The sequence below is a fragment of the Nycticebus coucang genome, chromosome 15 (genome assembly GCF_027406575.1).
Source record: "Nycticebus coucang isolate mNycCou1 chromosome 15, mNycCou1.pri, whole genome shotgun sequence".
NCBI lineage: Eukaryota > Metazoa > Chordata > Mammalia > Primates > Lorisidae > Nycticebus > Nycticebus coucang.
Genome location: NC_069794.1, coordinates 79,894,937 through 79,921,097, shown reverse-complemented (window position 1 = coordinate 79,921,097; position 26,161 = coordinate 79,894,937). Strand labels below are relative to the sequence as shown.

At 40.0% G+C, this 26,161-nt stretch overlaps 1 protein-coding gene across 5 annotated transcripts in view; it reads right to left on the bottom strand.

The window, feature by feature from the left end:
- The window catches only part of MTUS2 (microtubule associated scaffold protein 2), a 749,188-nt gene that overhangs the window by 162,214 nt on the left and 560,813 nt on the right, over nucleotides 1–26,161 (bottom strand). For all 5 annotated transcript variants that reach the window (XM_053563400.1, XM_053563404.1, XM_053563402.1 and 2 more), the window contains one exon: nucleotides 3,685–3,783. In XM_053563400.1, the coding sequence (XP_053419375.1) occupies nucleotides 3,685–3,783 (99 nt within the window). The remainder of the gene's footprint in view (nucleotides 1–3,684; nucleotides 3,784–26,161) is intronic.

The window sequence follows — 26,161 nt, the reverse complement described above, 5'->3', positions numbered from 1 at the left end:
TCGAATGATATGTTAACCAGTTTGATGTAAACATTCCAAATTATATACAAAATCAGCATATTGTACCCCATAAATGCAGTAATGTACACAGTTATGATCTAATAAAAAATAAATATCATCTTGTTCATACATCAAAAAAAATAACATCATTAGTTATTAGGGAAAGGCAAATTATTACAAAGAGGTTATCATAACACACCTATTAGAATGTCTATATTTAAAAAGACTGATCATATCAAGTGTTGGCAAGGATGTGGAAGAACTGGGACTCTTATATACTACTGTTGGAAATGTAAAATAGTACAGCCACTTTGGAAAATAGTTTGGCATATTTTTAAGAAGTTAAATATATAGCTACCGTATAACCTGGACATTTTCATTTCAAGATATTTACCCAAGAGTAATGAAAAAAGATGTCCACACCATGATATGTACACTTGTGCATAGCGGCTTTACTTACAATAGCTAAATCCTACTGTGTGTGTGTGTGTGGGATACCTAATTTCTATAAACAGGTAAATGAATAAATTGTGGTATTCACACAGTGGAATTCTATTCCCCAACAAAAAGGCATGGATTATCGCCACATGAATGGATCTCAAAATAACTATGCTGAGTGAAAGAAGCTGGTAAAAATAGCATATATATGATATGATTCCATTTATTAAGGTTTAGAAAATAAAAACTAATCCACAGTGATAGAATGGGTCAGTGTTTGTTCAGGGACTGGGGTAGGGTTATGCAAGGGTAGCCAGGTAGGATTACCAGGGGGCCCCAGGAAATGCAGGCCGTGAGTGTTATTGCTTGAGGTGATAATTTCACAGCCGTGTATACCTGTCCAAACTTACCAAGTTCTACACTTTATTATTTTTTTAATTTTCATAATTTAAATTTATTGAGTCAAATACATTTTATTTAGTTAAATAATATTCAGCTATTATTAAATAGTACTATTACTAATACTATTTATTTACAGTTAAGTAGTACCATAACATGGAAGATATAAGATTCGTGCTATAAGTTGTATATATTATATAATAGTGTGATTTTATAATGTAAAAAGCTGCTAAAACAAAAAGACCAAAGGAAAATACAGAAAGTTTTACATTTTAAATATGAGTAGTTTAGTATTTTTAAATCATTCTACAAGACAATAGATATGTTTTACAACTGGAGCACCACAAACTTTCCTTTGTTCAGTACACTTTGGTGTAAATATTTCCATTCTTTTACTTTCAAATATTTAATATTCTTATGTTTTAGGTGTGTACTTTTTTTTTTGATAAGCTGGTAGGTAAGACCCACCAATTCACATTTTATTACCATATATGCTACATGCTTAGATTTTCAGTCCTTCACAGCACAGTGACAAAGTAATTAGGAAAACAGGAGCAGCACAGCCAAAGATGTTACAAAGTGTACAGCTCTGACCTGGAGAGCCATGATCACAGGAGTGGTGTTCTTTAGGGAACAATTCTAGTACAGAACAACATGGGAGTAGAAGTAATTTAAAATGTTCACACATTAAATGCAGGACTGGGACTCCATACTGCCATTTAGTATGCTTTGTATTACAGGATGTAAAAACTAACCCCCATCTATGGAATGTTAAGCTCACACCCAAGACAGTCAAAGCCTCCCATTAATTCAACATCCCACACTATTTTCTGGTTGTACCAAAAAATAAACAACCAGCAAATGATTTCTAGGTGTGTACTTCTAAACAGTCTAAAAGTAGACTTTACAACATACAATATGACTTAAATATTTTTTGACAGTTCAACAAATGAATGCAGTCTGGTAATCTCAATCTTTAACTTAGTCCAGAGAGTTTAATTCCTGAACATTCAATGTACATATCTGAGTTCATTCCTAAACCTTATTTTATTCTTCCAATTTCTCTTATCTTCCTCCCTCCCTCCCTCTCACCTTCCTTTCCCCATTTTTCCTTGATATGTGCACAAGTATCCATTTTGCCTCCATTTGTATTAACTGAATTTTTTGACCTCTCCTCCCAACCTCCCCCCATCCACTGGTTCAGAACTATATACTATATTTTATTGGTTATCCTAGAATTTTTAACAAATACTTTAACTTAATAAAAAATTACACAAATTTTTACTCTCTTCTTCTAGAATATAGAAACCTTATTCATGGTGGTTTGTTTCCTTGTATGTATAACGATTTTACATTTTGTTCCGCTAAGTGGCCACAAGTATTACAGCATTTTAAATTGTATTTTCAGAGCACAGTGGTAGCAGGGACTCAGCTCTTAAATTGCAGCAGGGAGGACTTGTGTTTAGAGGTTCCCAAGGAGAGCTGTTCTCTCAGAGCTGAAGCTGTAATCACCGGTCTCCTGCAGGGGGAGGTTTTGTTTTCTTCCTGTTCATCCACTAACGGTATTGACTTTTAGAAATTCCAGATATATGCAGGGTTCTCAGATCTAATCTCCCCTATTTAGGTACCAGACTGTGTCTCTGGACCCTCCTGTGTGTGGCATTAGCCTATTTTCTATAAATTATTAGTTAACTAGATGTTTTAATAAGTTCTCTATTCTCCAAGCTTCCAGGTTAATGTTGTAGTGGCTAAAATGCAAATTTGGGATTCAGATTGGGCTCACATCAAGGTTCTACTACTCATCACCTGTGACTCTGAGCAAATTAATGACACTCTCTGTACCTCAGTTTCCTCACTTGTAAAGGGAGGGATAATAGCACCTGTCTCACAGAGTTACTGTGGGCATTTAAATAAAGGAATACATTTAAAGAGCATGGGACAGCTCCTGGTTGATGATGAGTAAGAGCTCAAACACTAGCTGCGCTTATAGCCACTATTTTGGAGCTTAAAAAAATGTTTTGAGGTTATATTGCATACTCGTCCATAAAAGGGTTAATGTCTGATAATATGAATATTCATAATAAAGAATTTTCAACATTTAAGCAACTTTATGAAGTGTATTTATATATGAATGTAAATAAGTGATTTCTTCAATGACAAACCAACAAGTCACTTGATAGCCATTAATTTGTTCTCCTCCCTCCCTCCCTTTCATTCTTTTTTGAGACAGAGTCTCACTCCATTGTCTAAGGCTAGAGTGCTGTGGCGTGGTGGGTGGTTCACAGCAATCTCAAACTCCTGGGTCAAGCAATCCATTTGTCTCAGCCTCCCGAGTACCTGGGCCTATAGGCATCTGCCACAGTATCTGGCTAATTGTTCTACTTTTAGTAGAGACGGGGGTTTTACTCTTGCTCAGGCTGGTCTCAAACTCCTGAGCTCAAGCAATCCACTTGCCTCTGCCTCCCGGAGTGTTAGAATGACAGATGTGAGCAACCACACTTGGCCTGACATTCATTATTTTCAATTTTCTTCCATTAGAAAAGATTATTCTTGAGGTTATATCTTTAAAGTCTGTTTTTCAATTATAAGTTCTTTCTACATGCTATTGGAATAGCAGATACTCACACACAGACAAAATTAAAGGTAGCATAGCATCTTGTTTTAAGAGAAAATGATGCCAACAGCTGGTTCACTTCATAGAGTCAGAAAACATCAGCTTATGCATGTCAAAGCCCTGAAACAATCATCCATATCACAGGGACTGGCATTACTTCATTCATAAATGACATCTGAATAAGATAAATTCCAAGTCTTCACCCCAAATAACGCATCCTATTTTTTAAATACCTGGTGAATGGAGCTTGGTGGTTGAAGTTGCCACTCTCTTAGGAGATGAGATAGCAGGTTTATTAGTATCTTGATCTTTTTGTGTTTCTTTCTTTGTTCCTGTGTATAGTTTGAAAAGAAAAATAGAAAGAAAGCTATTTACAATAGAAATGGTAACATAAATTGTGGAAAGGGTGGCTTCACCAAAGGCAAACAGAACAACAAAAGGAATATCTGGATGATTTGTTGCTATGGTCACCGCCCCCTGTGCTTGAGGAATGACACACTTGTTTATAAGAAAGGGAATTTAGTTTTGAGTGGTCAGGGAAATAAGCACACTGCCGGCTCTGATTTGATAAAAAATGCCCCCTTCTCTGGAGGTCATTGCCACCCCTGTGACCCTGACCAACAATCTGGGAATTACAGTTTTACTGTCCTTAGCCACTAGCTTGGTTTCCTTGCCTCTCTCTGCTGAAACAAATTTCCAGAAGACAGGGAAAGAAGCTACAGGTATAGCTGAACATAGCTGCTAATGACTTCAGCATCACCCTGAGCTGAGCCATGGGGGGACTTGATCTGATTCTAATTTATTTCTATGCAGCTGGTCCACAGAGGTGACCTAGAGAGCCTTTTAGCTCTCTCCACGGCAGCTGAGTCTCCATGGAACCTGCTGCCAGAGCTGGCCCAGCAGAAGCATGTGGACGCTTCTCAGATTATGTCCCAGGGCATGTGAGACACAGTATGGGTCTCTCTTTTTTGTGTGCTGGGCACAACACTCACCTTCACATCACCCTTGTCAGGAAGTCAGAGAAAAGTGGATGGAAGATGAAAGTGAGAACACAGACCTGGATGTACATGAACTTTTCAGCACATGGCTATATCATTTCAAAAACAAAGCTTGTGTGCCCCCACTCCCATCTCCAAACCCTGTAACCTCACTCCTCTTTCCAGAGGTAGTTACTGCTAGCAATTTGGTGTTTATTCTCCCAGATATTTTTCTAGATATTTAAATAAATAAATAAGTACACATATTCAAATACAGCTATTGGTTAAATAAATGAATCAAATACTGTAACTTCTTTCTAGCTACCCACATTTTGGGGAGATCTTTTTCATATCAATGTATTCAAAGATCTTTTTAAAGTGCCACATCACTGTATTCCAGTTAAAATCCCTGCCATGGATGAACATTTCAGTTTTAGCTGCTGAAATAGCTACATGTGCTAAATAAACATTCTTCTACTTGTTTGTACACAGGGACTTGTATCTTCATAAGACAAAGGCACAGAAGGGATTTAGCTGGATTATGAGTCTACTCCTTTGCAATATTGCTAGCCACAGTGCAACTGTGTACCAAAGGGATCCACTAATTCATACTGTTAACCAGCAGGGTCTGAGAATGACTCTTTCAACATGCCTCATGCCCTATTGATATCAGCGTTCTGATCTCTGAAATTTTCCCAGACACCAAGAGTCTTTTCACATTAGACACATGCATTTCTTTCTAAATTGCTTAATTAAGCCCCTTGCCCATTTTTCTGATTGATGTATAAGAACTTTTCAAGTATTCTAGATATCAATCCTTCGCCAGCTATGTAAATTATATTTTCTGGCCTTTAACTGTCAAAAAAGTATTTATAGTCTCTTTCATTGAGCTGTAGTTTTAAATGTTAATATGTTCAAATGTCAGTTTTCCCTTTACAGATTTACTAGCACTATCATAGATTTCTGCGTATGTGTGCATGGGAGAGTATGTGTGCCCAGGTGCCTATAACATTGCCAGTAGGCATCAGGTATTTGTAGAGGGAGAGAGGGTTTTTTCTTTTTTATAGTAGTAGGAAAGCAATTTTTAAATTAAATCATAGCTGTGTACATTAATGCATTCATGGGGTACAATGTGCTGGTTTTATATACACTTTGAAATATTTTCATCACACTGGTTAACATAGCCTTCACAGCATTTTCTTAGTTATTGTGTTAAGACATTTATATTCTACACCTAGTAAATTCCACACGTACCTTTGTAAGATGCATCGTAGGTGTGGTCCCACCTTTTCCCTCCATCCACCCATCCTCACCCCTCCCCTCCCTTCCCTCTCCCCTTTCCCCTTCTTCTTGGGCTATAATTGGGTTATAGCTGTCATAAGAAAGCTATAAATTGGTTTCATAGTAGGGCTGAGTACACTGGATACTTTTTCTTCCATTCTTGAGATACTCTGTTAAGAAGAATATGTTCCAGCTCCATCCATGTAAACATGAAAGAGGTAAAGTCTCCATCTTTCTTTAAGGCTGCATAATATTCCATAGTGTACATATACCACCATTTATTAATCCATTCATGGGTCGACGAGCACTTAGGCTTTCCCCATGATTTAGCAATTATGAATTGGGCTGCACTAAACATTCTGGTACAAATATCTTTGTTATAATGTGATTTTTGATCTTCTGGATATATACCTGGTAGAGGAATTGTAGAATTGAATGGCAGGTCTATTTTAGATCCCTAAGTGTTCTCCAAACATCTTTCCAAAAGGAATGTATTAGTTTGCATTCCCACCAGCAGTGCAAAAGTGTTCCCTTTTCTCCACATCCACACCAACATCTCTGGTCTTGGGATTTTGTGATATGGGCTAATCTTACTGGAGTTAGATGATATCTCAAAGTAGTTTTGATTTGCATTTCTCTGATGATTAAGGATGATGAGCATTTTTTCATATGTCTGTAGGCTGTGTGCCTGTCTTCTTCAGAGAAATTTCTCTTCAAGTCTGTTGCCCGCCCTGAGATAGGATCACTTGTTCTTTTCTTGCTTATAGGTTTGAGTTCTCTGTGGATTCTGGTTATTAAACTGTTTGTCAGAGACATAACCTGCAAATATTTTCTCCCATTCTAAGGGCTGTCTGCTTGTTTTACTTACTGTGTTCTTGGCTGTGCAGAAGCTTTTTAGTTTGATCAGGTCCTAGTAGTGTATTTTTGATGCTGCTTCAATTGCCCAAGTTGGGGGGAGGGGGTTCCTCCTCATAAAATATTCGCCCAGGCTGATTTCTTCAAGAGTTTTCCCTGCACTTTCTTCTAGTATTTTTATAGTTTCATGTCTTAAGTTTAAATCTTTAACCCAGTGCGAGTCTATCTTAGTTAATGGTGAAAGGTGTGGGTCCAGTTTCAGTCTTTTACAGATTGCTAGCCGGTTCACCCAGCACCATTCGTTAAATAGGGAATCTTTTTTCCACTGAATGTTTTTAATTGCCTTGTCAAAGATCAAATAACAGTAAGTAGCTGGGTTCATCTCTTGGTTCTTGATTCTGTCCAATACATCTACCTCTCTGTTTTTGTGCCAGTACAATGCTGTTTTGATCACTATCAATTTGTAGTATAGTTTGAGGTCTGCTCGTGTGATTCCTCCTGCTTTGTTTTTATTGTTGAGTAATGTCTTGGCTATTCGAGGTTTTTTTTTGCTTCCATATAAAATGAAGTATTATTTTTTTGAGATCTTTAAGGTATGACAGTGGAGCTTTAATAGGAATTGCATTAAAATTGTATATTGATCTGGGTTGTATGGACATTTTAACAATGTTGATTCTTCCCAGCCATGAGCATGGTATGTTTTTCCATTTGTTAACATTTTCAGCTATTTCTTTTCTTAGAGTTTCATAGTTCTCTTTATAGAGATCTTTCACATCCTTTGTTAGGTAAACCCTCAAATATTTTACCTTCTTTGGCACTGCTATGAAAGGAATAGAGTCCTTGACTGTTTTTTCAGATTTATGAGTGTTGATTTTTGTAACCTGAGATACTGCTGTATTCCTTGATCACTTCTAAGAGTTTTGTAGTAGAATCCCTGGTGTTTTCTGGATATACAATCATACCATCTGTGAAGAGTGAAAGTTTGATCTCTTCTGACTCTATGTCACCTTGACCCTTGATCACCTTTCCTTCCATAATTGTGATGGCTAAGACTTCCATTACAATGTTAAAAATCAGTGGGGTAAGACATGATTGCAAGAGGGACTTTACCTAACAATTGCAATCAGTGTAACCTGGCTTATTGTACCCTCAATGAATCCCCAACAATAAAAAAAAAAAAAAAAAAAAATCAGTGGAGACAATAGGCAACCTTGCCTGGTTCCTGATCTGAGTGGAAATGATTTCAATTTAACTCCATTCAATACAATATTGGCTGTGGGTTTGCTGCAGGTGGCCTCTATCAGTTTAAGAAATTTCCCTTCTATACCCATTTTCTTAAGTGTTCTGATAACTGATAACTGATAAAAGAAAAACATTTTCTTAAGTGTTCTGATATTATCAAAAGCTTTTTCTGCATCATTTGAGAGAATCATATGGTCTTTGTTTTTAAATTTGTTTATGTGATGAATTATACTTATAGATTTATGTATACTGAAGCAGCCTTGAGACTCTGGGATAAAACCTACTTGGTCATGGTGTATAATTTGTGTGATGTGTTGCTGGATTCTGTTTGTTAGGATCTTGTTGAATATTTTTGTATCAATATTCATTAGTGATATTGGTCTATCATTTTCTTTTCTTTTGGGGTCTTTTTCTGGTTTGGGGATCAGGGCGATGTTTGCTTCATAGAATGTGTTGGGTAGTATTCCTCCTTCTTCTATATTTTGGAACAGGTTGAGTAATATAGGTACTAGTCCCTCTTTAAAGGTTTGGTAGAATTCTGACGTGAAGCCATCTGGTCCTGGGCTTTTCTTTTTAGGGAGATTTTGCATGGTTGATGCTATTTCAGAATTTGATGGGCCTGTTCAACATTTCCACTTGATTCTGGCTAAGTCTTGGAAGGTGGTGTGCTTGCAAGTCTTGGTCAATTTCCTTCAGATTTTGCTATTTCTGAGAATAAAGTTTATTGTAGTATTCATTAAGGATTTTTTTAATTTATGAGGAATGTGTTGTTATTTCGTCTTTATCATTTCTGATTGATGAAATTAGAGATTTTACTCTTTTTTTCTGGTTAGGTTAGCCAAAGGTTTATCTATTTTATTGACTTTTTCAAAAAACCCAACTTTTTGATTTATTGATCTGTTGTATAATCCTTTTGTTTTCAATTTCATTTAATTTGCTCTAATTTTGGTTATTTTTTTTTTTTTCTTGTGCTGGGTTTGGGATCGGAATGTTCTTCCTTTTCCAGTTGCTTGAGATGTCTCATTAAGTTGTTAACTTCCTCTCTTTCTGTTCTCTTGAGGAAGGCTTGCAGTGCTATAAATTTCCCTCTTAGAACTGCGTTTCTGGTATCTCAGAGGTTCTGATAATTCATGTCTTCATTATCATTTTGTTCCAAAAAATTTGGTCATTTTCTTCTTAATCTTGTCTATGACCCAGCTATCATTCAGCATAAGGTTATTTAACTTCCATGTTTTTGTCTAAGTATGCAGATTCCTGTTGTTACTGACTTCAACTTTTATTCCATGGTGGTCCGAGAAGATGCAAGGAATAATTTCTATTCTTTTAAATTTGCTGAGGTCAGACTTGTGACCTAAGAGGTGATCAATTTTGGAGTATGTTCCATGAGCTGATGAGAAGAATGTGTATTCAGTTTTGTTAGGATTAAATGTTCTGTAGATATCTGTTAAATCTGAATGTTGAAAGGTTAAGTTTAAGTCTAAAATTTCTTTGCTTAGCTTCTTATTGGAGCATCTATCCAACATTGCCAAAGGAGTGTTGAAATCTCTGACTATTACGGTGCTGGAGGAAATCAAGTTGCTCACATCTCTTAGAGTCTCTCTTTTAAATTGAGGTGCATTATGGTCCGGTGTATAAACGTTGATAATTGAAATCTCATCATGTTGAGTGTTATCCTTAACAAATATGAAGTGATCATCCTTATCTCTCCTTACTTTTTGTGGTTTAAAGCCTTTTGTATCTGCATTTAAAATTTCAACACCTGTTTTCTGCTTTCCATTTGCCTGAAATATAGATGACCATCCTTTCTCCCTGAGTCTATATTTATCTTTTAAGGTAAGATGAGATTCTTGTATGCAGCAGATATCTGACCTGAGTTTTTGTATGCAGTCACCTACCTGTGCCTCTTTAGAGGACAATTTAAGCCATTCACATTAATTTAGAATATTGATAAGCCTGGTAGAATTTTGGGTGTCGAGTTTTTCAAAAGTCTGGTGTACATTTTTAATCCTTTTACCACTGTGGAAGTTGGAAGTTTACTTTTGTGGTGGAGGATTGTGCTGGTCTTTATGGAGGATAGGTCTGAGAATATCCTGGAGAGCTCATTTAGTTATGGCAAATTTCTTCAACATGTGAATGTCATTAAAGTATTTAATTTCTCCATCATAAATGAAACTCAGTTTTGGTGGATAAAGGATCCTGTGTTGAAATTTATTTTGTTTTAGAGATTAAAAGTCGATGACCACCCTCTTCTAGCTTGAAAGGTTTCAGCAGAGAGATCTGTAGTCATTCTAATATTCTTTCCCTTGTAGGTTATGGTTTTCTTACGTCTGGCTGTGTTCAGAATTTTCTCCTTCATATTAACTTTAGTGAAGTTCATTATGATGTGCCTGGGGGATGTCTTATTTGGGCTGAGTCATGCTGGGGTTCTGAAACTGTCTGCTATCTGAATTTCAGAATCTCTTGGCATGTCTGGAAAGTTCTTCATAATCTCATGAAGAAGAGCCTCTGTGCCTTGTAAAGCAACTTCGTCACCTTCAGGGATTCCTATAAGGTGAATATTAGTTTTCTTTAATTATCCCAGAGCTCTCTGAGAGAATGGTCCATTTTTGCTCTCCATTTCTTTTCCTCTTGGAGCATTTGGGAGCCCTCAAAAACTTCGTCTTCAATGTCAGAAATCCTTTCTTCTGCTTGCTCCTTTCTGTTACTGAGGGATTCTACTATATTTCTCAATCTTTGAGGGCTGCAAATTCTTGCCTCAATATGTCAAAATCTTTGGTGATTTTGTCTTTGAATTCATTGAATTCTTGAGACAACTTTTGAAATGCTCTTCGAATTTCTTTTTTTTTTGTAGAGACAGAGTTTCACTTTATTGCCTTTCGTAGAGTGCCGTGGCGTCACACAGCTCACAGCAACCTCCAACTCCTGGGCTTAGGCGATTCTCCTGCCTCAGCCTCCTGAGTAGCTGGGACTACAGGCGCCCGCCACAACGCCCGGCTATTCTTTTGTTGCAGTTTGGCCGGGGCTGGGTTTGAACCCGCCACCCTCAGTATATGGGGCCAGCGCCCTGTTCACTGAGCCACAGGTGCCGCCCTGCTCTTTGAATTTCTAATTCCAACTTTACCTCCATTCTATTAATCTTATTTGCAATCCAAATTTTGAATTTGGTTTCTGACATCTCAGTCATTTGTTTATGAATGGGATCTTCAGTTGTGCCTATGATATCGTTCCTTGTGGGAGTTGATATACTCTGGTTATTCACATTACTGGAGTTTTCCTGCTGATTCTGCCACATGATTATTTTACACTGTTTAGCTAGATGAGCACATAAGGTGAAGTTGGGTTGGGGGGCTCCTGGAGTAGTGATTTACCAGCACTTTGCCCAAGAGCTAGGACTAGTGTCTGTACCTTTTCTCCCAGAGCTTTGCAAAGGACCCATACAGTGCTATGGCCTGAGACACTGGGGACTTCCTGGTGTAGTGGGGCTAAGTAGCTCTGTCTTGTTTTAAGCTGGTCTCTGTCCTACCCTAGTGAATCAGTTACTCTGGGTTGAAGTCTAAGCTGTGGAGAAATATCAGCAATTAAGTCACCCCACTCCCCAAGGGAAACAACTGGAAAAGGAAAATCAAACTTTACCACAACCACACACCAAGGGTACCACTTTCGATAGTCTTTGGGTGATTGGTCCAGTCTAAGAGATCTAAATCAATTGTCCCAGGGAGCACCCAGTCTCAAGTGGGAGAGTTTAAAAGGTCTCTGGCAGAGGCGAGATTAAAGATGGTGGCCTAGTAACAGCTTCCCTGCAACTGGGAACAGCGAGTCTGGGGAGACAAGAATCCAGGCATCACTGGCCGGTGGGATATGCCCATAATCAGCCCTTTGAGGATACAGGGAGCCAGCAAAGGACTTCTGGACCCCAAGAGGAAGACAAAAATAGTGGAAAACTGGCAAGTGGTTGTGTGTGTTCGATCGACCTAATCACACCAGCAACCATAAGTATAAGCAGCAGTGAGACTGCAAACCGGAAAGGCCTTCCCTGTGAACTGTTTCGGTGTTCTTGGACTTGGCACTCAGTTGAACTGCCTTGGGGAGAGCTTGAGCAGGAGTGTGGAGAACTTTGGGCATTGTCTGGGGCCCCAGACTGAGCCACTGCGCTGGGCGCAGGAAGCCATTGTGAAAGAACTGCCTGGGTAAGCTCCGCCCTCAGGGTCTCAGAGCAAGGATTGGGTGGGTCAAAGTAACCTACTGACTGAGCAGCCTAAAGGCGGGGACTGAGCTGCCTTACAGCCTTAATCCTTAGGGGCAGAGTGAGATGGTTTTGGCACACTGGAGCCTTGGGCTGTTGCCCTGGGTAGAGTGCCGTAACGTCACAGCTCAAAGCAACCTCAAACTCCTAGGCTTGGTGCTGCCCAGACCTCCATAAGAGCTGTACAGCGACCCCCAACCGGTGACCTGCACCCACCGGGCCTCCACATTCCCTGACCAGGAACTGCAGGAGCCACACAACCCTGCGTCCTCCCTCTGGTGTTCTCACAGCTTCCACACTAGCCTGTACATTTGGACAGGGACTCTGTAGCTGCGTGCCCTTTGGAGCCCTTCCCTGCCTCTGTGCAGAGCTCTTCTCCTGGCCAGAGACTGCTGGAGCCTTGGGCTCTCTGTGCCAAAGTCACTGGGCGCCTGGCACTCCCAGAATCGTGCGCACCACCCACAGCCCTGTTGCTGGATCCGGGTGTGTCACAAACCGGAGCTGCTTGCACAACCAAAACTCCCTAGCTACAGCAGCCACAGAGGAACTACACAGGGTCACTCCCTACAAAGAACCAGCAACAATAGACTGATCCCGCTGTCTAGTCTTGGAGAGACACTTCCCCAAGTCTGAGGACAGCCAGAGGCAATGGTGAAAAACAATCATGAGATGAAATCAACACAAAAACTCTGGCAATATGAATAATCAGAGTAGATCAACTCCCCCAAGGATCAATGGGGCAGAAACAGCACAAGACCCCATGCACAAACAAATAGCTGAGATGTCAGAAACTGAATTCAGGATCTGGATAGCAAATAAGATTGAATTAGAATTCCAAAAGTTATCTCAGGAATTCAATGGATTCAAAGACCAAATGACCAAAGATTTCGACACATTGAGACAAGAAGTTGCATCCCTCAAAGATCTGAGAAACACAGTAGAATCCCTCAGTAACAGAATGGAGCAAGCAGAAGAAAGGATTTCTGACATTGAAGACAAAGCTTTCAAATGCTCCCAAACCCTCAAAGAAGAAGAGAAATGGAAAGCAAAAACAAACCACTCTCTCAGAGAGCTCTCGGATAATTTGAAGAAAACCAATATTCGTCTTATAGGGATCCCTGAAAGTGACAAAGTGGCTTCACAAGGCACAGAGTCTCTTCTCCATGAGATTATGAAGGAGAACTTTCAAGACATGCCAAGAGATTCCAAAATTCAGATAGCAGACAGTTTCAGAACTCCAGCACCACTCAACCCAAATAAGACATCCCCCAGACACACCATAATCAATTTCACTAAAGTTAATATGAAGGAGAAAATTCTGAAAGCTCCCAGATGAAAAAAACCATTACTTACAAGGGGAAGAATACCAGAATAACTGCAGATCTCTCTGCTGAAATCTTTCAAGCTAGAAGAGGATGGTCATCGACTTTTAATCCCCTCAAACAAAATAACTTTCAACCCAGGATCCTGTACCCAGCTAAACTGAGCTTCATTTATGACGGGGAAATTAAATACTTCAACGACATTCACATGTTGAAGAAATTTGCCACAACTAAACCAGCTCTCCAGGACATTCTTAGACCTATCCTCCATAAAGACCAGTGTAATTCTCCACCACAAAAGTAAACCCACCCAAAAAAATTTTCGATCAAATTCCAACTTCCACAGTCACAAAAGGATTAAAAATGTCCACCGGTCTCTCGAAAGGCTTATCAATACTCTCAATTAATGTGAATGGTTTAAATTGCCCTCTAAAGAGGCATAGGTTGGCGGACTGGATACAAAAACTCAAGCCAGATATCTGCTGCATCCAAGAATCGCATCTTACAATAAAAGACAGATATAGACACAAGGTGAATGGATGGTCATCTATATTCCAGGCAAATGGAAAGCACAAAACAGCAGGCGTTGCAATTCTGTTCACAGACGCAATAGGCTTTAAACCAACCAAAATAATTAAGGATAAGGATGGACACTTCATATTTGTTAAAGGTAATACTCAATATGATGAGATCTCAATTATTAATATTTATGCACCCAACCACAATGCACCTCAATTTATAAGAGAAACTCTAACAGACATGAGCTACTCGATTTCCTCCACTTCCATAGTAGTTGGAGATTTTAACACCCCTTTAGCAGTCCTGGATAAATCCTCCAAAAAGGAGCTAATCAAAGAAATTTTAGATTTAAACTCAACCATTCAACATCTGGGCTTAACAGACATCTAGAGAGCATTTCATCCTCCAAAAACTGAATACACATTCTTCTCATCAGCCCACAGAACATACTCCAAAATCGACCACATCCTAGGCCACAAATCTAACCTCAGAAATTTAAAAAAATAGAAATTATTCCTTGCATCTTCTCAGACCATCCTGGAATAAAAGTTGAACTAAATAACAACAGGAACCTGCATACCCATACAAAAACATAGAAGCTAAACAACCTTATGCTGAAGGATGCATGGGTTATAGACGAGATTAAGAAGGAAATCACCATATTTTTGGAACAAAACAACAATCAAGACACGAATTACCAGAACCTCAGGGATACTGCAAAGGCAGTCCTAAGAGGGAAATTTATAGCACTGCAAGCCTTTCTCAAGAAAAAGGAAAGAGAGGAAGTTAATAACTTAATGGAACATCTCAAGCAACTGGAGAAAGAAGAACACTTCAACCCCAAACGCAGCAGAAGTAAAGAAATAACAAAAATGAGAGCAGAATTAAATGAAATCGAAAACAAAAGAATTATACAACAGATCAATAAATCCAAAAGCTGTTTTTTTGTAAAGATCAATAAAATTGATAAACCTTTGTCCAATCTAACGAGGAAAAAGAGAGTAAAATCTCTAATTTCGTCAATCAGAAATGGTAACGATAAAATAACAACAGATCCCTCAGAAATTCAAAAAATCCTTAACGAATACTACAAGAAACTTTACTCTCACAAATATGAAAATCTGGAAGAAATTGACCAATACCTGGAAGCACGCCACCAACCAAGACTTAGCCAGAATGAAGTGGAAATATTGAACAGGCCTATATCAAGTTCTGAAATAGCATCAACTATACAAAATCTCCCTAAAAAGAAAAGCCCAGGAACAGATGGCTTTATGTCAGAATTCTACCAAACATTTAAAGAAGAACTAGTACCTATACTACTAAACCCCTTCCAAAATATAGAAAAAGAAGGAATATTACCCAGCACATTCTACGAAGCAAACATCACCTTGATCCCCAAACCAGCAAAAGACCCAACAAGAAAAGAAAACTATAGACCAATATCACTAATGAATATAGATGCTAAAATACTCAATAAGATCCTAACAAACAGAATCCAACAACACATCAAAAAAATTATACACCATGACCAAGTTGGATTTATCCCAGGGTTTCAAGGCTGGTTCAATATACGTAAATCTATAAATGTAATTCAACACATAAACAAACTTAAAAATAAAGACCATATGATTCTTTCAATTGATGCAGAAAAAGCTTTTGATAATATCCAGCATCCCTTCATGATCAGAGCACTTAAGAAAATTGGTATAGAAAGGACATTTCTTAAACTAATAGAGGCCATCTACAGCAAACCCACAGCCAATATCGTATTGAATGGAGTTAAATTATTTCCACTTAGATCAGGAACCAGGCAAGGTTGCCCATTGTCTCCATTGCTCTTTAACATTGTAATGGAAGTTTTAGCCATTGCAATTAGGGAAGAAAAGGCGATCAAGGGTATCCACATAGGGTCAGAAGAGATCAAACTTTCACTCTTCACAGATGACATGATCGTATATCTGGAAAACACTAGGGATTCTACTACAAAACTTTTAGAAGTGATCAAGGAATATATCAATGTCTCAGGCTACAAAATCAACACCCATAAATCTGTAGCCTTTATATAAACCAACAATAACCAAGCCCAACAAACAGTCAAGGACTCTTCCTTTCACAGTAGTGCCAAAGAAGATGAAATATTTGGGAGTATACCTAACAAAGGATGTGAAAGATCTCTACAAGGAGAACTATGAAACTCTAAGAAAAGAAATAGCCAAAGATGTTAACAGATGGAAGAACATACCATGCTCATGGCTGGGAAGAATCAACATTGTTAAAATGTCCATACTGCCCAAAGCAATACATAATTTTAATGCAATTCCTATTAAAGCTCCATTGTGATACTTTAAAGATCTTGAAAAAATAATACTTCATTTTATATGGAATCAGAAAAAACCTCGAATAGCCAAAACATTACTGAGCAATAAAAACAAAGCAGGAGGAATCACGCTACCAGACCTGAGACTGTACTTTAAATCCATAGTGATCAAAACAGCATGGTACTGGCACAAAAGCAGAGCAGTAGATGTCTGGAACAGAATAGAGAACCAAGAGATGGATCCAGCTACTCACCGTTATTTGATCTTTGACAAACCAATTAAAAACATTCAGTGGGAAAAAGATTCCCTATTTAACAAATGGTGCTGGGTGAACTGGCTAGCAACCTGTAGAAGATTGAAACTGGACTCACATCTTTCACCATTAACTAAGATAGACTCTCATTGGATAAAAGATTTAAACTTAAGACATGAAACTTTAAAAATACTTGAAGAAAGTGCAGGGAAAACTCCTGAAGGAATTGGCCTGAGTGAATATTTTATGAGGAGGACTCCCCAGGCCATTTAAGCAGTATCAAAAATACACTACTGGGACCTGATCAAACTAAAAAGCTTCTGCACAGCCACAAACATAGTGATTAAAGCAAGCAGACAGCCCTCAGAATGGGAGAAAATATTTGCAGGTTATACCTCCAATAAAGGTCTAATAACCAGAATCCACAGAGAACTCAAATGTATTAACAAGAAAAGAACATGTGACCCCATCTCTGGGTGGGCAAGGGACTTGAAGAGAAACTTCTCTAAAGAAGACCTATGCAAGATGTACAAATACATTTAAAAAAAAGCTCATCATCCTTAATCATCAGAGAAATGCAAATCAAAACTACTCTGAGATATCACCTAACCCCAGTAAGAGTAGCCCACATAACAAAATCCCAAAACCAGAAATGTTGGCGTGGATGTGGAGGAAAGGGCACGGCACACTTCTACACTGCTGGTGGGAATGCCCACTAATATGTTCCTTCTGGAAGGATGTTTGGAGAACACTTAGATACCTAAAAATAGACCTGCCATTCGATCCTAGAATTCCTTTACTAGGTTTATACCCAGAAGACCAAAAGTCACAATATAACAAAGACATCTGTACCAGAATGTTTATTGCAGCCCAATTCATAATTGCTAAGTCATGGAAGAAGCCCAAGTGCCCATCGACCCACGAATGGACTAGCAAATTGTGGTACATGTATACTGTGGAATACTATGCAGCCTTAAAGAAAGATGGAGACTTTACCTCTTTCATGTTTACATGGATGGAGCTGGAACATATTCTTCTTAGCAAAGTATCTCAGGAATGGAAGAAAAAGTATCCAATGTACTCAGCCCTACTATGAAACTAAATTATAGCTTTCACATGAAGACTATAACCCAACTATAGCACAAGACTATGGGGAAAGGGCCAAGGAAGGGGAAGGGAGGGGGGAGGTTTTGGTGGAGGGAAGGTAATGGGTGGGGCCACATCTATGGTGCATCTTAGTTTGAGTACAGGCGATTGCACTAATGTACACAGGTATGATTTAACAATAAAAAAAAATAAAAGGTCTCTGGCAACTAGATAGCAGGGGTCTGCTGGCAGCTCGAGTATGACTTATTCTGGTGCTCCGTGGAGTCAGTAGGACCCCCCCAGCAAATGAATTAGTCTGGGAAGATTGATGCCTCCTTCCCTACCTTGCACCTCTGTCACACCTAGTCACTGGTAATCCCGCAGGGCTGTGACCCAATTCCCCCCAATGGGTTTGTGCCTTCCTGAGTCACAGGGAGATCTATGTCTCTTCGGCCAAGCCTCCACACTCTGCCACCATCCGGCAGGGGAAGCTGAGGCCTAACAACCCCGGGTGGTTAATGGAAGCTGGGTAGGTTCACTCAGTTCCAGCCCCACCCCTGACTGATGTTGCTCACACTTGTGATTCTGTCCTGGCTATATTCCCCTGCAGACCAGGTGCTGTTTGAGCTCACGGAAACTGCGACTCAGCCCTGGTCTATGCTGCTGCTAGTGTGTCTGTCTCTGCTGCAGTCTGTGTTGGGGTGGGTAAGGGTATAGTGTTCACACTTGGCTCTGAGTTCCAGCCTCTGCCTGCCTGCCTTTGTCTCAGCTATTTTCCCCTGAGGATGGGGTACTTCTTAGGCTCACTGAAGCAGTCCTCTGGCTCAGCTCCGCCCTGGAAGTATGCTGTTTCTGTGTACGTGTCTTCTATTCCCCGTCCTTGCCCAGGCAGGTACCGCCTCAGCATACCCTTTACTCATGGGGCCTGTTACCGTCCCAGATCTGTTCCGCCAGTGTCTGCCTCTGCAGAAGATGCCCAGCTTTCTCTGGTTGCCCAGACAGACAAGGAGTGTCTCTCTAAAATATCCCCAGGGGTGTGAGCCCTATTGTTCCTGTCCTGCTCTGTGCCATGGTGCACCGCCTCTCCTTACCCCCATGCAGCAGGATCAGCACAGACCTGAAACAGCCCATGCCCTGTCCACACCTCTCGAGAAAATGCCCAAGAATCTGGACTTCATGGGGGACAGGATTCCAGACCTTGGGGTGAGAGTGGAGTGGAGTGCTTGGAGTTCAGAATTGCAGGTAGAGAATATATACAGTTTTATGCCTGGCAGGAGAGTGCAAGGCACCCTAGTAGGGGAAGGAGGTCCGGTTTTTAGAGGGTCTCTCCCATGGGATAAAATGGAAGGATGTTTGAACTCTGCTCGCTTGTTTGTAGAAAGTATACTTCGAGCTGTTATCACGGGGGAGGGGACTCCCATCCGCTTGGTGGTGTATTTTGTACCTATTGTTTGTATCCTTAGGGTCTCAGGTTGCCTCAGTAGCGTTGATGTGCATTCTTCAATCTTCTCTCTTGGCTCAGGTCCAAAACATCAGCTTACTTGCTAAACTTCTGTCCTTTAACTCTCCTTCTGGATAGGAGCCTCTGTGGAAAGCTAGCTCCAGTCGGCCATCTTGCCTCCACCCTGGGAGGCAGGGATTTTTGATAAAATATTCCTCTCTTCCTTGGCCTGACTGGGCCTGCATCCCTGCTCCATGGGGCCTTCCTCACTCACCGTCCCCACATGTGCACCTACCTCTGCTTGTCCAACCATGCACTGGCATCCTCCCCTCTGCCTCGCTGCCTTTGGACAAAGGGTTCCTGTCCAGCTGATTTACTCTTCCAAGGCCTGCATTCACTTTTGTCTTCCTCCTTCAATACTTCCCCCCCTACCCCCCCGAAACAGGGTTGTACTTTTTCTCCCTCAGTAGACTGCCACGGCATCATAGCTCACAGCAACCTCAAACTCCTGGGCTCAAGCAATCCTCCTTCTTCAGCCTCTCAGAATGCTAGCATTACAGGCATGAGCCACGGCACCTGGGACCAATACTCACCCTCTTTTCTGTTCCCAGCATGCTTCTTGGCATTTAGGCAACACACCCTCAGCCACTCACATCATAGTTAATGGCAACACTGTCCACTCCCTGTACTCAGGCCAGAAAACCTGGAGTCATTCTGCTTTATTTCTTTACCCTGCTACTTCAGTCCCTTGGCAAAGGTGATAGGCTCTCTTCTCAGAACAGGTGTTGTGTCTGACCGCTCCCTCTCTCCACTACCTCTCCAGGGGCGTCACTTCATTATGTAGATCCATAATAGAAGCGTCTTCCACTTCTTTATGTAGGATCCACCCCCCACCTGCCAGTCCCTTGGCAAAGGTGATAGCCTCTCTTCTCAGAACAGGCCTTGTGTCTGACCGCTCCCTCTCTCCACTACCTCTCCAGGGGCGTCACTTCATTATGTAGGATCTACATAATGAAGTAGAAGCGTCTTCCACTTCATTATGTAGGATCCACACCCCACCTGCCTCCAGCCCCACCTCTAACCTTCCACAGCTCAGTCTCCAACGTGGCAGGTTTATGACTTAAAATCTAAGTCAGAGCAAGTCACTCCCCATTGCAGCACCCTGGGTAGTAGAACAGGGACATCCTTGGGGACTGTAATTCAGCGTACCACACCTTCACTGTCTAAGTCAATAGATAAATAATTAAACTTTTTATTTATTTATTTTATTAAATCATAGCTGTGTACATTGATATGATCATGGGGCATCATTCACTAGCTTTACAAACCATTTACCAAGTTTCACATATACCCTTGTCAGATGCACCCCTGCTGTAATCCCACCAATCCCCTTCCCTCTATTCACCTCCCCCCTCCCTCCCCTCCCTTTCCCCCTTCCCCCTATTCTTAGGTTGTAACTGGGTTATAGCTTTCATGTGAAAACCCTCAATTAGTTTCATAGTAGGGCTGAGTACATTGGGTACTTATTCTTCCATTCTTGAGATACTTTACTAAGAAGAATATGTTCCAGCTCCATCCATGTAAACATGAAAGAGGTAAAGTCTCCATCTTTCTTTAAGGCTGCATAATATTCCATGGTGTACATGTACCACAATTTATTAATCCATTCATGGATCGATGGGCACTTGAGCTTCTTCCATGACTTAGCAATTATGAACTGAGCTGCAATAAACATTCTGGTACAAATATCTTTGTTATGATGTGCTTTTTGGTCTTCTGGGTATATGCCCAGTAGAGGGATTACAGGATTGAATGGCAGATCTATTTTTAGATCTCTAAGTGTTCTCCATATCTCTTTCCAAAAGGAATGTATTAATGTGCATTCCCACCAGCAGTGCAAAAGTGTTCCCTTTTCTCCACATCTGCGCCAACATCTCTGGTCTTGGGATTTTGTGATATAGGCTAGTCTCACTGGAGTTAGATGGTATCTCAAAGTAGTTTTGATTTGCATTTCTCTGATGATTAAAGATGATGAGCATTTTTTCATATGTCTGAAGGCCGCGCACCTGTCGTCTTCAGAGAAGTTTCTCTTCAAATCCCTTCCCAGCCTGCGATGGGATCCCTTGTTCTATTCTTGCTAATGCGTTTGAGTTCTCTGTGGATTCTGGTTATTAAACCTTTGTCAGAGACATAACCTGCAAATATCTTCTCCCATTCTGAGGGCTGTTTGCTTGCTTTACTTACTGTGTTCTTGGCTGTGCAGAAGCTTTATAGTTTGATCAAGTCCCAGTAGTGTATTTTTGAAGCTGCTTCAATTGCCCGGGGGGTCCTCCTCATAAAATACTCACCCAGCCCGATTTCTTCAAGGGTTTTCCCTGCACTCTCCTCTAGTATTTTTATAGTTTCATGTCTTAAGTTTAAATCTTTGATCCAGTGAGAGTCTATCTTAGTTAATGGTGAAAGATGTGGGTCCACTTTCAGTCTTCTACAGGTTGCCAGCCAGTTCACCCAGCACCATTTGTTAAATAGGGTATCTTTTCCCCACTGAATGTTTTTAATTGGCTTGTCAAAGATTAAATAACAGTAAGTAGCTGGATTCATCTCTTGGTTCTCTATTGTGTTCCGGACATCTACTTCTCTGTTTTTGTGCCAATACCATGCTGTTTTGATCACTATGGATTTGTAGTACAGTCTGAGGTCTGGTAGCGTAATTCCTCCTGCTTTGTTTTTATTTCTGAGTAATGTCTTGGCTATTCGAGGTTTTTTCTGATTCCATATAAAACGAAGTATTGTTTTTTCAAGATCTTTAAAGTATGACAGTAGAGCTTTAATAGGGATTGGACACCTTAAACTTTTTATTTGTCAAAAAGGCACTAACCGCTTGGTCTATGTCAGTCCTCTGAGTCCCTGATAGTTATTTATGAAGCTTTTCTTAATTTCCTAATTCCCTCATGCCCTCTTGACTAGTAGGCTTCCTTTAGATGCCACTCAGTTCGCCCTCTTCTCTCTCCTCAGTGCAGACTATGTCTGCTAGTGGATGTCTCATGCTTGGTCTGAACACCTTCTTTTAACAGAACCTCTGCTGACCACTGGAAAATCAATTCTTCCCTACTTCTGCTTTGTGTGGTCAGGGGACTGACCCAGCTGGCTCTGGAGGGAGCAGGTGACCTGGGCCTACCAAGTCAAAGCTCTGCCTCATCCTGACCTGAGTCAAGACCATGATAGCTCTGCCTTGGGAATGTTGCTGTAATTACTATAAATGTATTCTCTTCCTGATATATGCCTGTGCTGGTGGCAGGTAGGCCTGAAACAGCTATTGACCATTTTTGTCCCCTTTGTCCCTTTGTTCCCACCTAAGGAAGAAGGTAGGCAACGAAGGGGAGAGAGGTGCCAGGAGATGGGAAGTCATCCATGACACCACTGCTGAGGTCCCTGGTTTCCAGCACAGATTATGTGAGCTCCAAATCTCTCCACTTTTGTTTTCTTTTTTTTTTTTTTGCCTAAGACAGTTTGAATTAGGTTGTGACTTGGAACCAAACAAGACTTTCATTATACAATTCAGCCCAGAGGAAATAGCTCTTTACTAAATAAGTACACCCACTCATCTCTCACAGAGTTATATATTGGTCAAAACTACTTCTCATGTTCTCCATCTACACCAAGAATTATAGCTGTATAAAATAATGTGTGTGTCCACAGTCCAGAGTCCTACCATTGGCGTTTTGGGGAGAAGGAAGAAGGTAGTAGAAAGGGGAACAAGTGCCAGATTCAGCTTGGTTCCAGGGTGGGGAACCTGTGGCCTTAAAGCCACAAGTGACCTTCCAGGTCCTTAAGTGTGGCCTTTTGACTAAATCCAAATTTTATTGAACAAATCCGTGATTTTTGCTAACACACTTTTGTTCATCTATCTTTTATATTTTTATTTTATTTTTAAAATGAATGTATTAAAAATACCAAAGAATAAAATAAGTTTCAATGAAATAATCCTCCCAGATTTACTGACACAATTAGAACATCAGTGGGCTAAATTGAGGGCTGCTAGGTTCAAGGTTTAGTTCTAACTTCACCCACCTGACTGGCACCACCACCACATGAGGCTGGTTGGTGAGAGTTTATGGAGATTGAGTATACTTCTCTGTTGCCAGCTTTGGACAATGGTACACTGTGTTTCTATTTGAAGTGGAATTTGTGAAAAGTTGCTGAGATTGACAGTATTTTTTAATTCTGTCTGCTCAACAGCCCATCATGTCAAAGAAGACAAAGAGAATGTGGAAGGAAGAAAGCAGATTTTTTTAAATGAGTATTGGGAATTGCAGTATTATTTTGTTTCTGCTAAAGATAAGATGATTTTCATGCTTTGTGATACTGCAATAATAACGTTAAAGAAATTCAATGCTCATCAGCATTATAACATCATAAGGATCACAACTATTGTAAATTAGTGGGAGAGACACAAAAGGTTGTAGTGTAGTAATTAAAAGATGGAAAGCAAAAGTGAAGACAACTCTTTCAAGCAATAAGACCTAGAAATAATGCCACTGAAGCAGCTTATAAAATTTATCTTATATACTCAGGGAAAAAGGGAAGCCATTCAGTGATGTAGAAAACATGTGAGAATGCATTGTCTATGTCATAGGATCTTTAGACCCCAATAATGCTTTAAAGTACAAACAACTGTCTCTTTCAAAGAGAGCCCCAAATGACTGGCTGCATGAATTAGCCTTCAGTGTAATAGAGTAACTTTATGCAATACTTCAGAAGTAAAGTATGCATTATTCAATTGACTTAGATGAATCAACTTTATACTACTGTCTCAGCACAGGTTTTATACCTCGTTCAAGTCACAGCAGAAGATTTTCTTTGCTGTGAAAAGCTACTTGCTTTGGGCACTCTTATGAATCAAGGTAATAGATATATTCAACAATTTTCAAGGTAAATGTTGTAAAGTTCCATGAATTTGGTAAATTTAGTGAGCGTCTCTATAGATGGTGCACTTTCCATGACAAGAAATCATGAAGGGTTCATTTAACAGATTAAAAAAGTATTCAAAGATCCAGAGACACTCATTCCTTTTCTTTGCATCTTGTATCAGCAAAATTTCTGTGCTAAAGCTACTATTTTTAGTGACACTTCACCACAATTTGTAAGTTGTGTTAACTATATTCAGGCAAATGCAACACGGCATCATTAGTTTTGTAACATGTTAAAGCTGACTGATGAGGAATTCAGTGTAGATTTGCCATATCATTATAAAGTGCACTGAGTATCACAGGTACCAGTATTAGCCAGATAGTTAAACTTCATGGAGAAAAGAATTAGCAATGTGAATTATTGAAAAATTTCTGTAGGAATGCTTCATTTCTGTGTGATAGCATGTGAAATCAAAACAACTTCAACTAGTTATTTGCAAGGTAAAACTAAGTCTATATATGATATGTGGCAAAAAAATCCAAGCATTTCAAAAAAGCTATCTTTTTTACAAGAACACTTCTTTAAAAGGAAATTTCAGATAAACATTTTCTCTAGTTAGCAAAGGTCATTGATGAGTAGAATAATATATGCAAATCATTTGAAGAATATGCAGCTGGTACAAACCTATTTATTGGAGAATTTATAAAATGAAAGGTTCACTGACTTCAGAATCGTGACATCACACTCACACTTCAGAATCGTGACATCACACTTTATATCACCAAGGCGCCTAAAGAACTACAAATGGGAAGAATTAAGCTCTTAGTAGATGACATTTTAAAGTTATTGATGATAAGAAGCATTCAGATGAAGTATGGAAAAATGCGGTAGAATACCCACAGCTACAACAACATGCCCCCCAAATGTTTTCCTGCTTTTCAATCACCTATTGCTGCAAATCTACATTCTCCTACCTAACCCAAATCAAGATGCCCTTAAGGTGACAAATTACTGATACCCATTTAGAGGATCAACGAGCCCTCTACACTGCAGCCAAGTATTCAAATGCTTTCCAACAAAAACCAGACACAACAAAGTCATTAAAAGGTTAACTTTAAAATAAACAAATTGTTTTCATTTTTATTTATTTCATATTTATTTATTTCAGACTAATATGAGGGTACAAATGATTAAGTTACATTGTTTGTATCTGTTAGGTAAAGTTCAAGTTGTAGGTGAGCCCTCCACCTGGGGAGTATGCTGCTGTACACACTTAACATTGTGTCCATTAGCTGGAGCTTACCAGTTTTTATTTTTTTTAAATGATTAAGTACATAGCAGTTAGATATTTTTACCTTTAAAATATCTTTTAAAGTATACTTAATTGTAGTTTCTTGAATGTAGCCTTTTTGATTGCAGCTAAATTAATTCAGCCTTCCAACATGAAAAAGTTTCCCACCAGGTGGAGAGCAAGATGGTGGCCGAGTAACAGCTTCCTTGCATCTGGGCACCGTGAGTCTGGGGAGATAAGACTCCAGGCATCTCTGGCTGGTGGGATCTGCCTATAATCATCCCTTTGAGGATACAGGGAGTCAGCGAGAGACTTCTGGACCCCAAGAAGAGGACAAAAACAGTGGAAAACTGCAAGTAATCGCGTGTGTTCAATTGGTCTAATCCCGCCGATAGCTGTAAGTGCAGTAGCAGTGAGACTGCAAACCGGAAAGGCCTTACTTATGAACTGTTTTTGTATTTTTGGACTTGGCACTCAGTTGAACTTCCTTGGGGAGAGCTTGAGCGGGAGTGCAGAGAATTTTGAGCATTGTCTGGGACCCCAGACTGAGCTGCTGAGCCGGACAGACAGAGCTAATAGTGTTTGGCTGTGGGCCGCAGGGAGCCATTGTGAGTGAACTGCCCCAACAAGGTCTGCCCTAGGGGTTGCAGAGCAAGGATCAGGCGGGACCTAGTAACCTAGTCACTGAGCAGCCTAAAGGTGGGGTCTGAGCTGCCTTACAATCCCTAACCCTCAGGGGCAGAGTGAGACCAGTTTTGGCACACTGGATGAGTGGATAGCCTCTTCAACAGTGATTCCAGTGACAAGCACTTTCCTGGGAAAGCTTCTGGTTAGCAAGTTTAGAAGCTTAAAGTTTAGAAGTTTTCCAGCCTTTTAAGAGGGCTGAAGAGAGACTTAGGGTGTCTACCATGTGGGGTTTGAGAAATCAGCAGAGGCTTCCAGTCGTATCAGCATTGTAATTAACATCT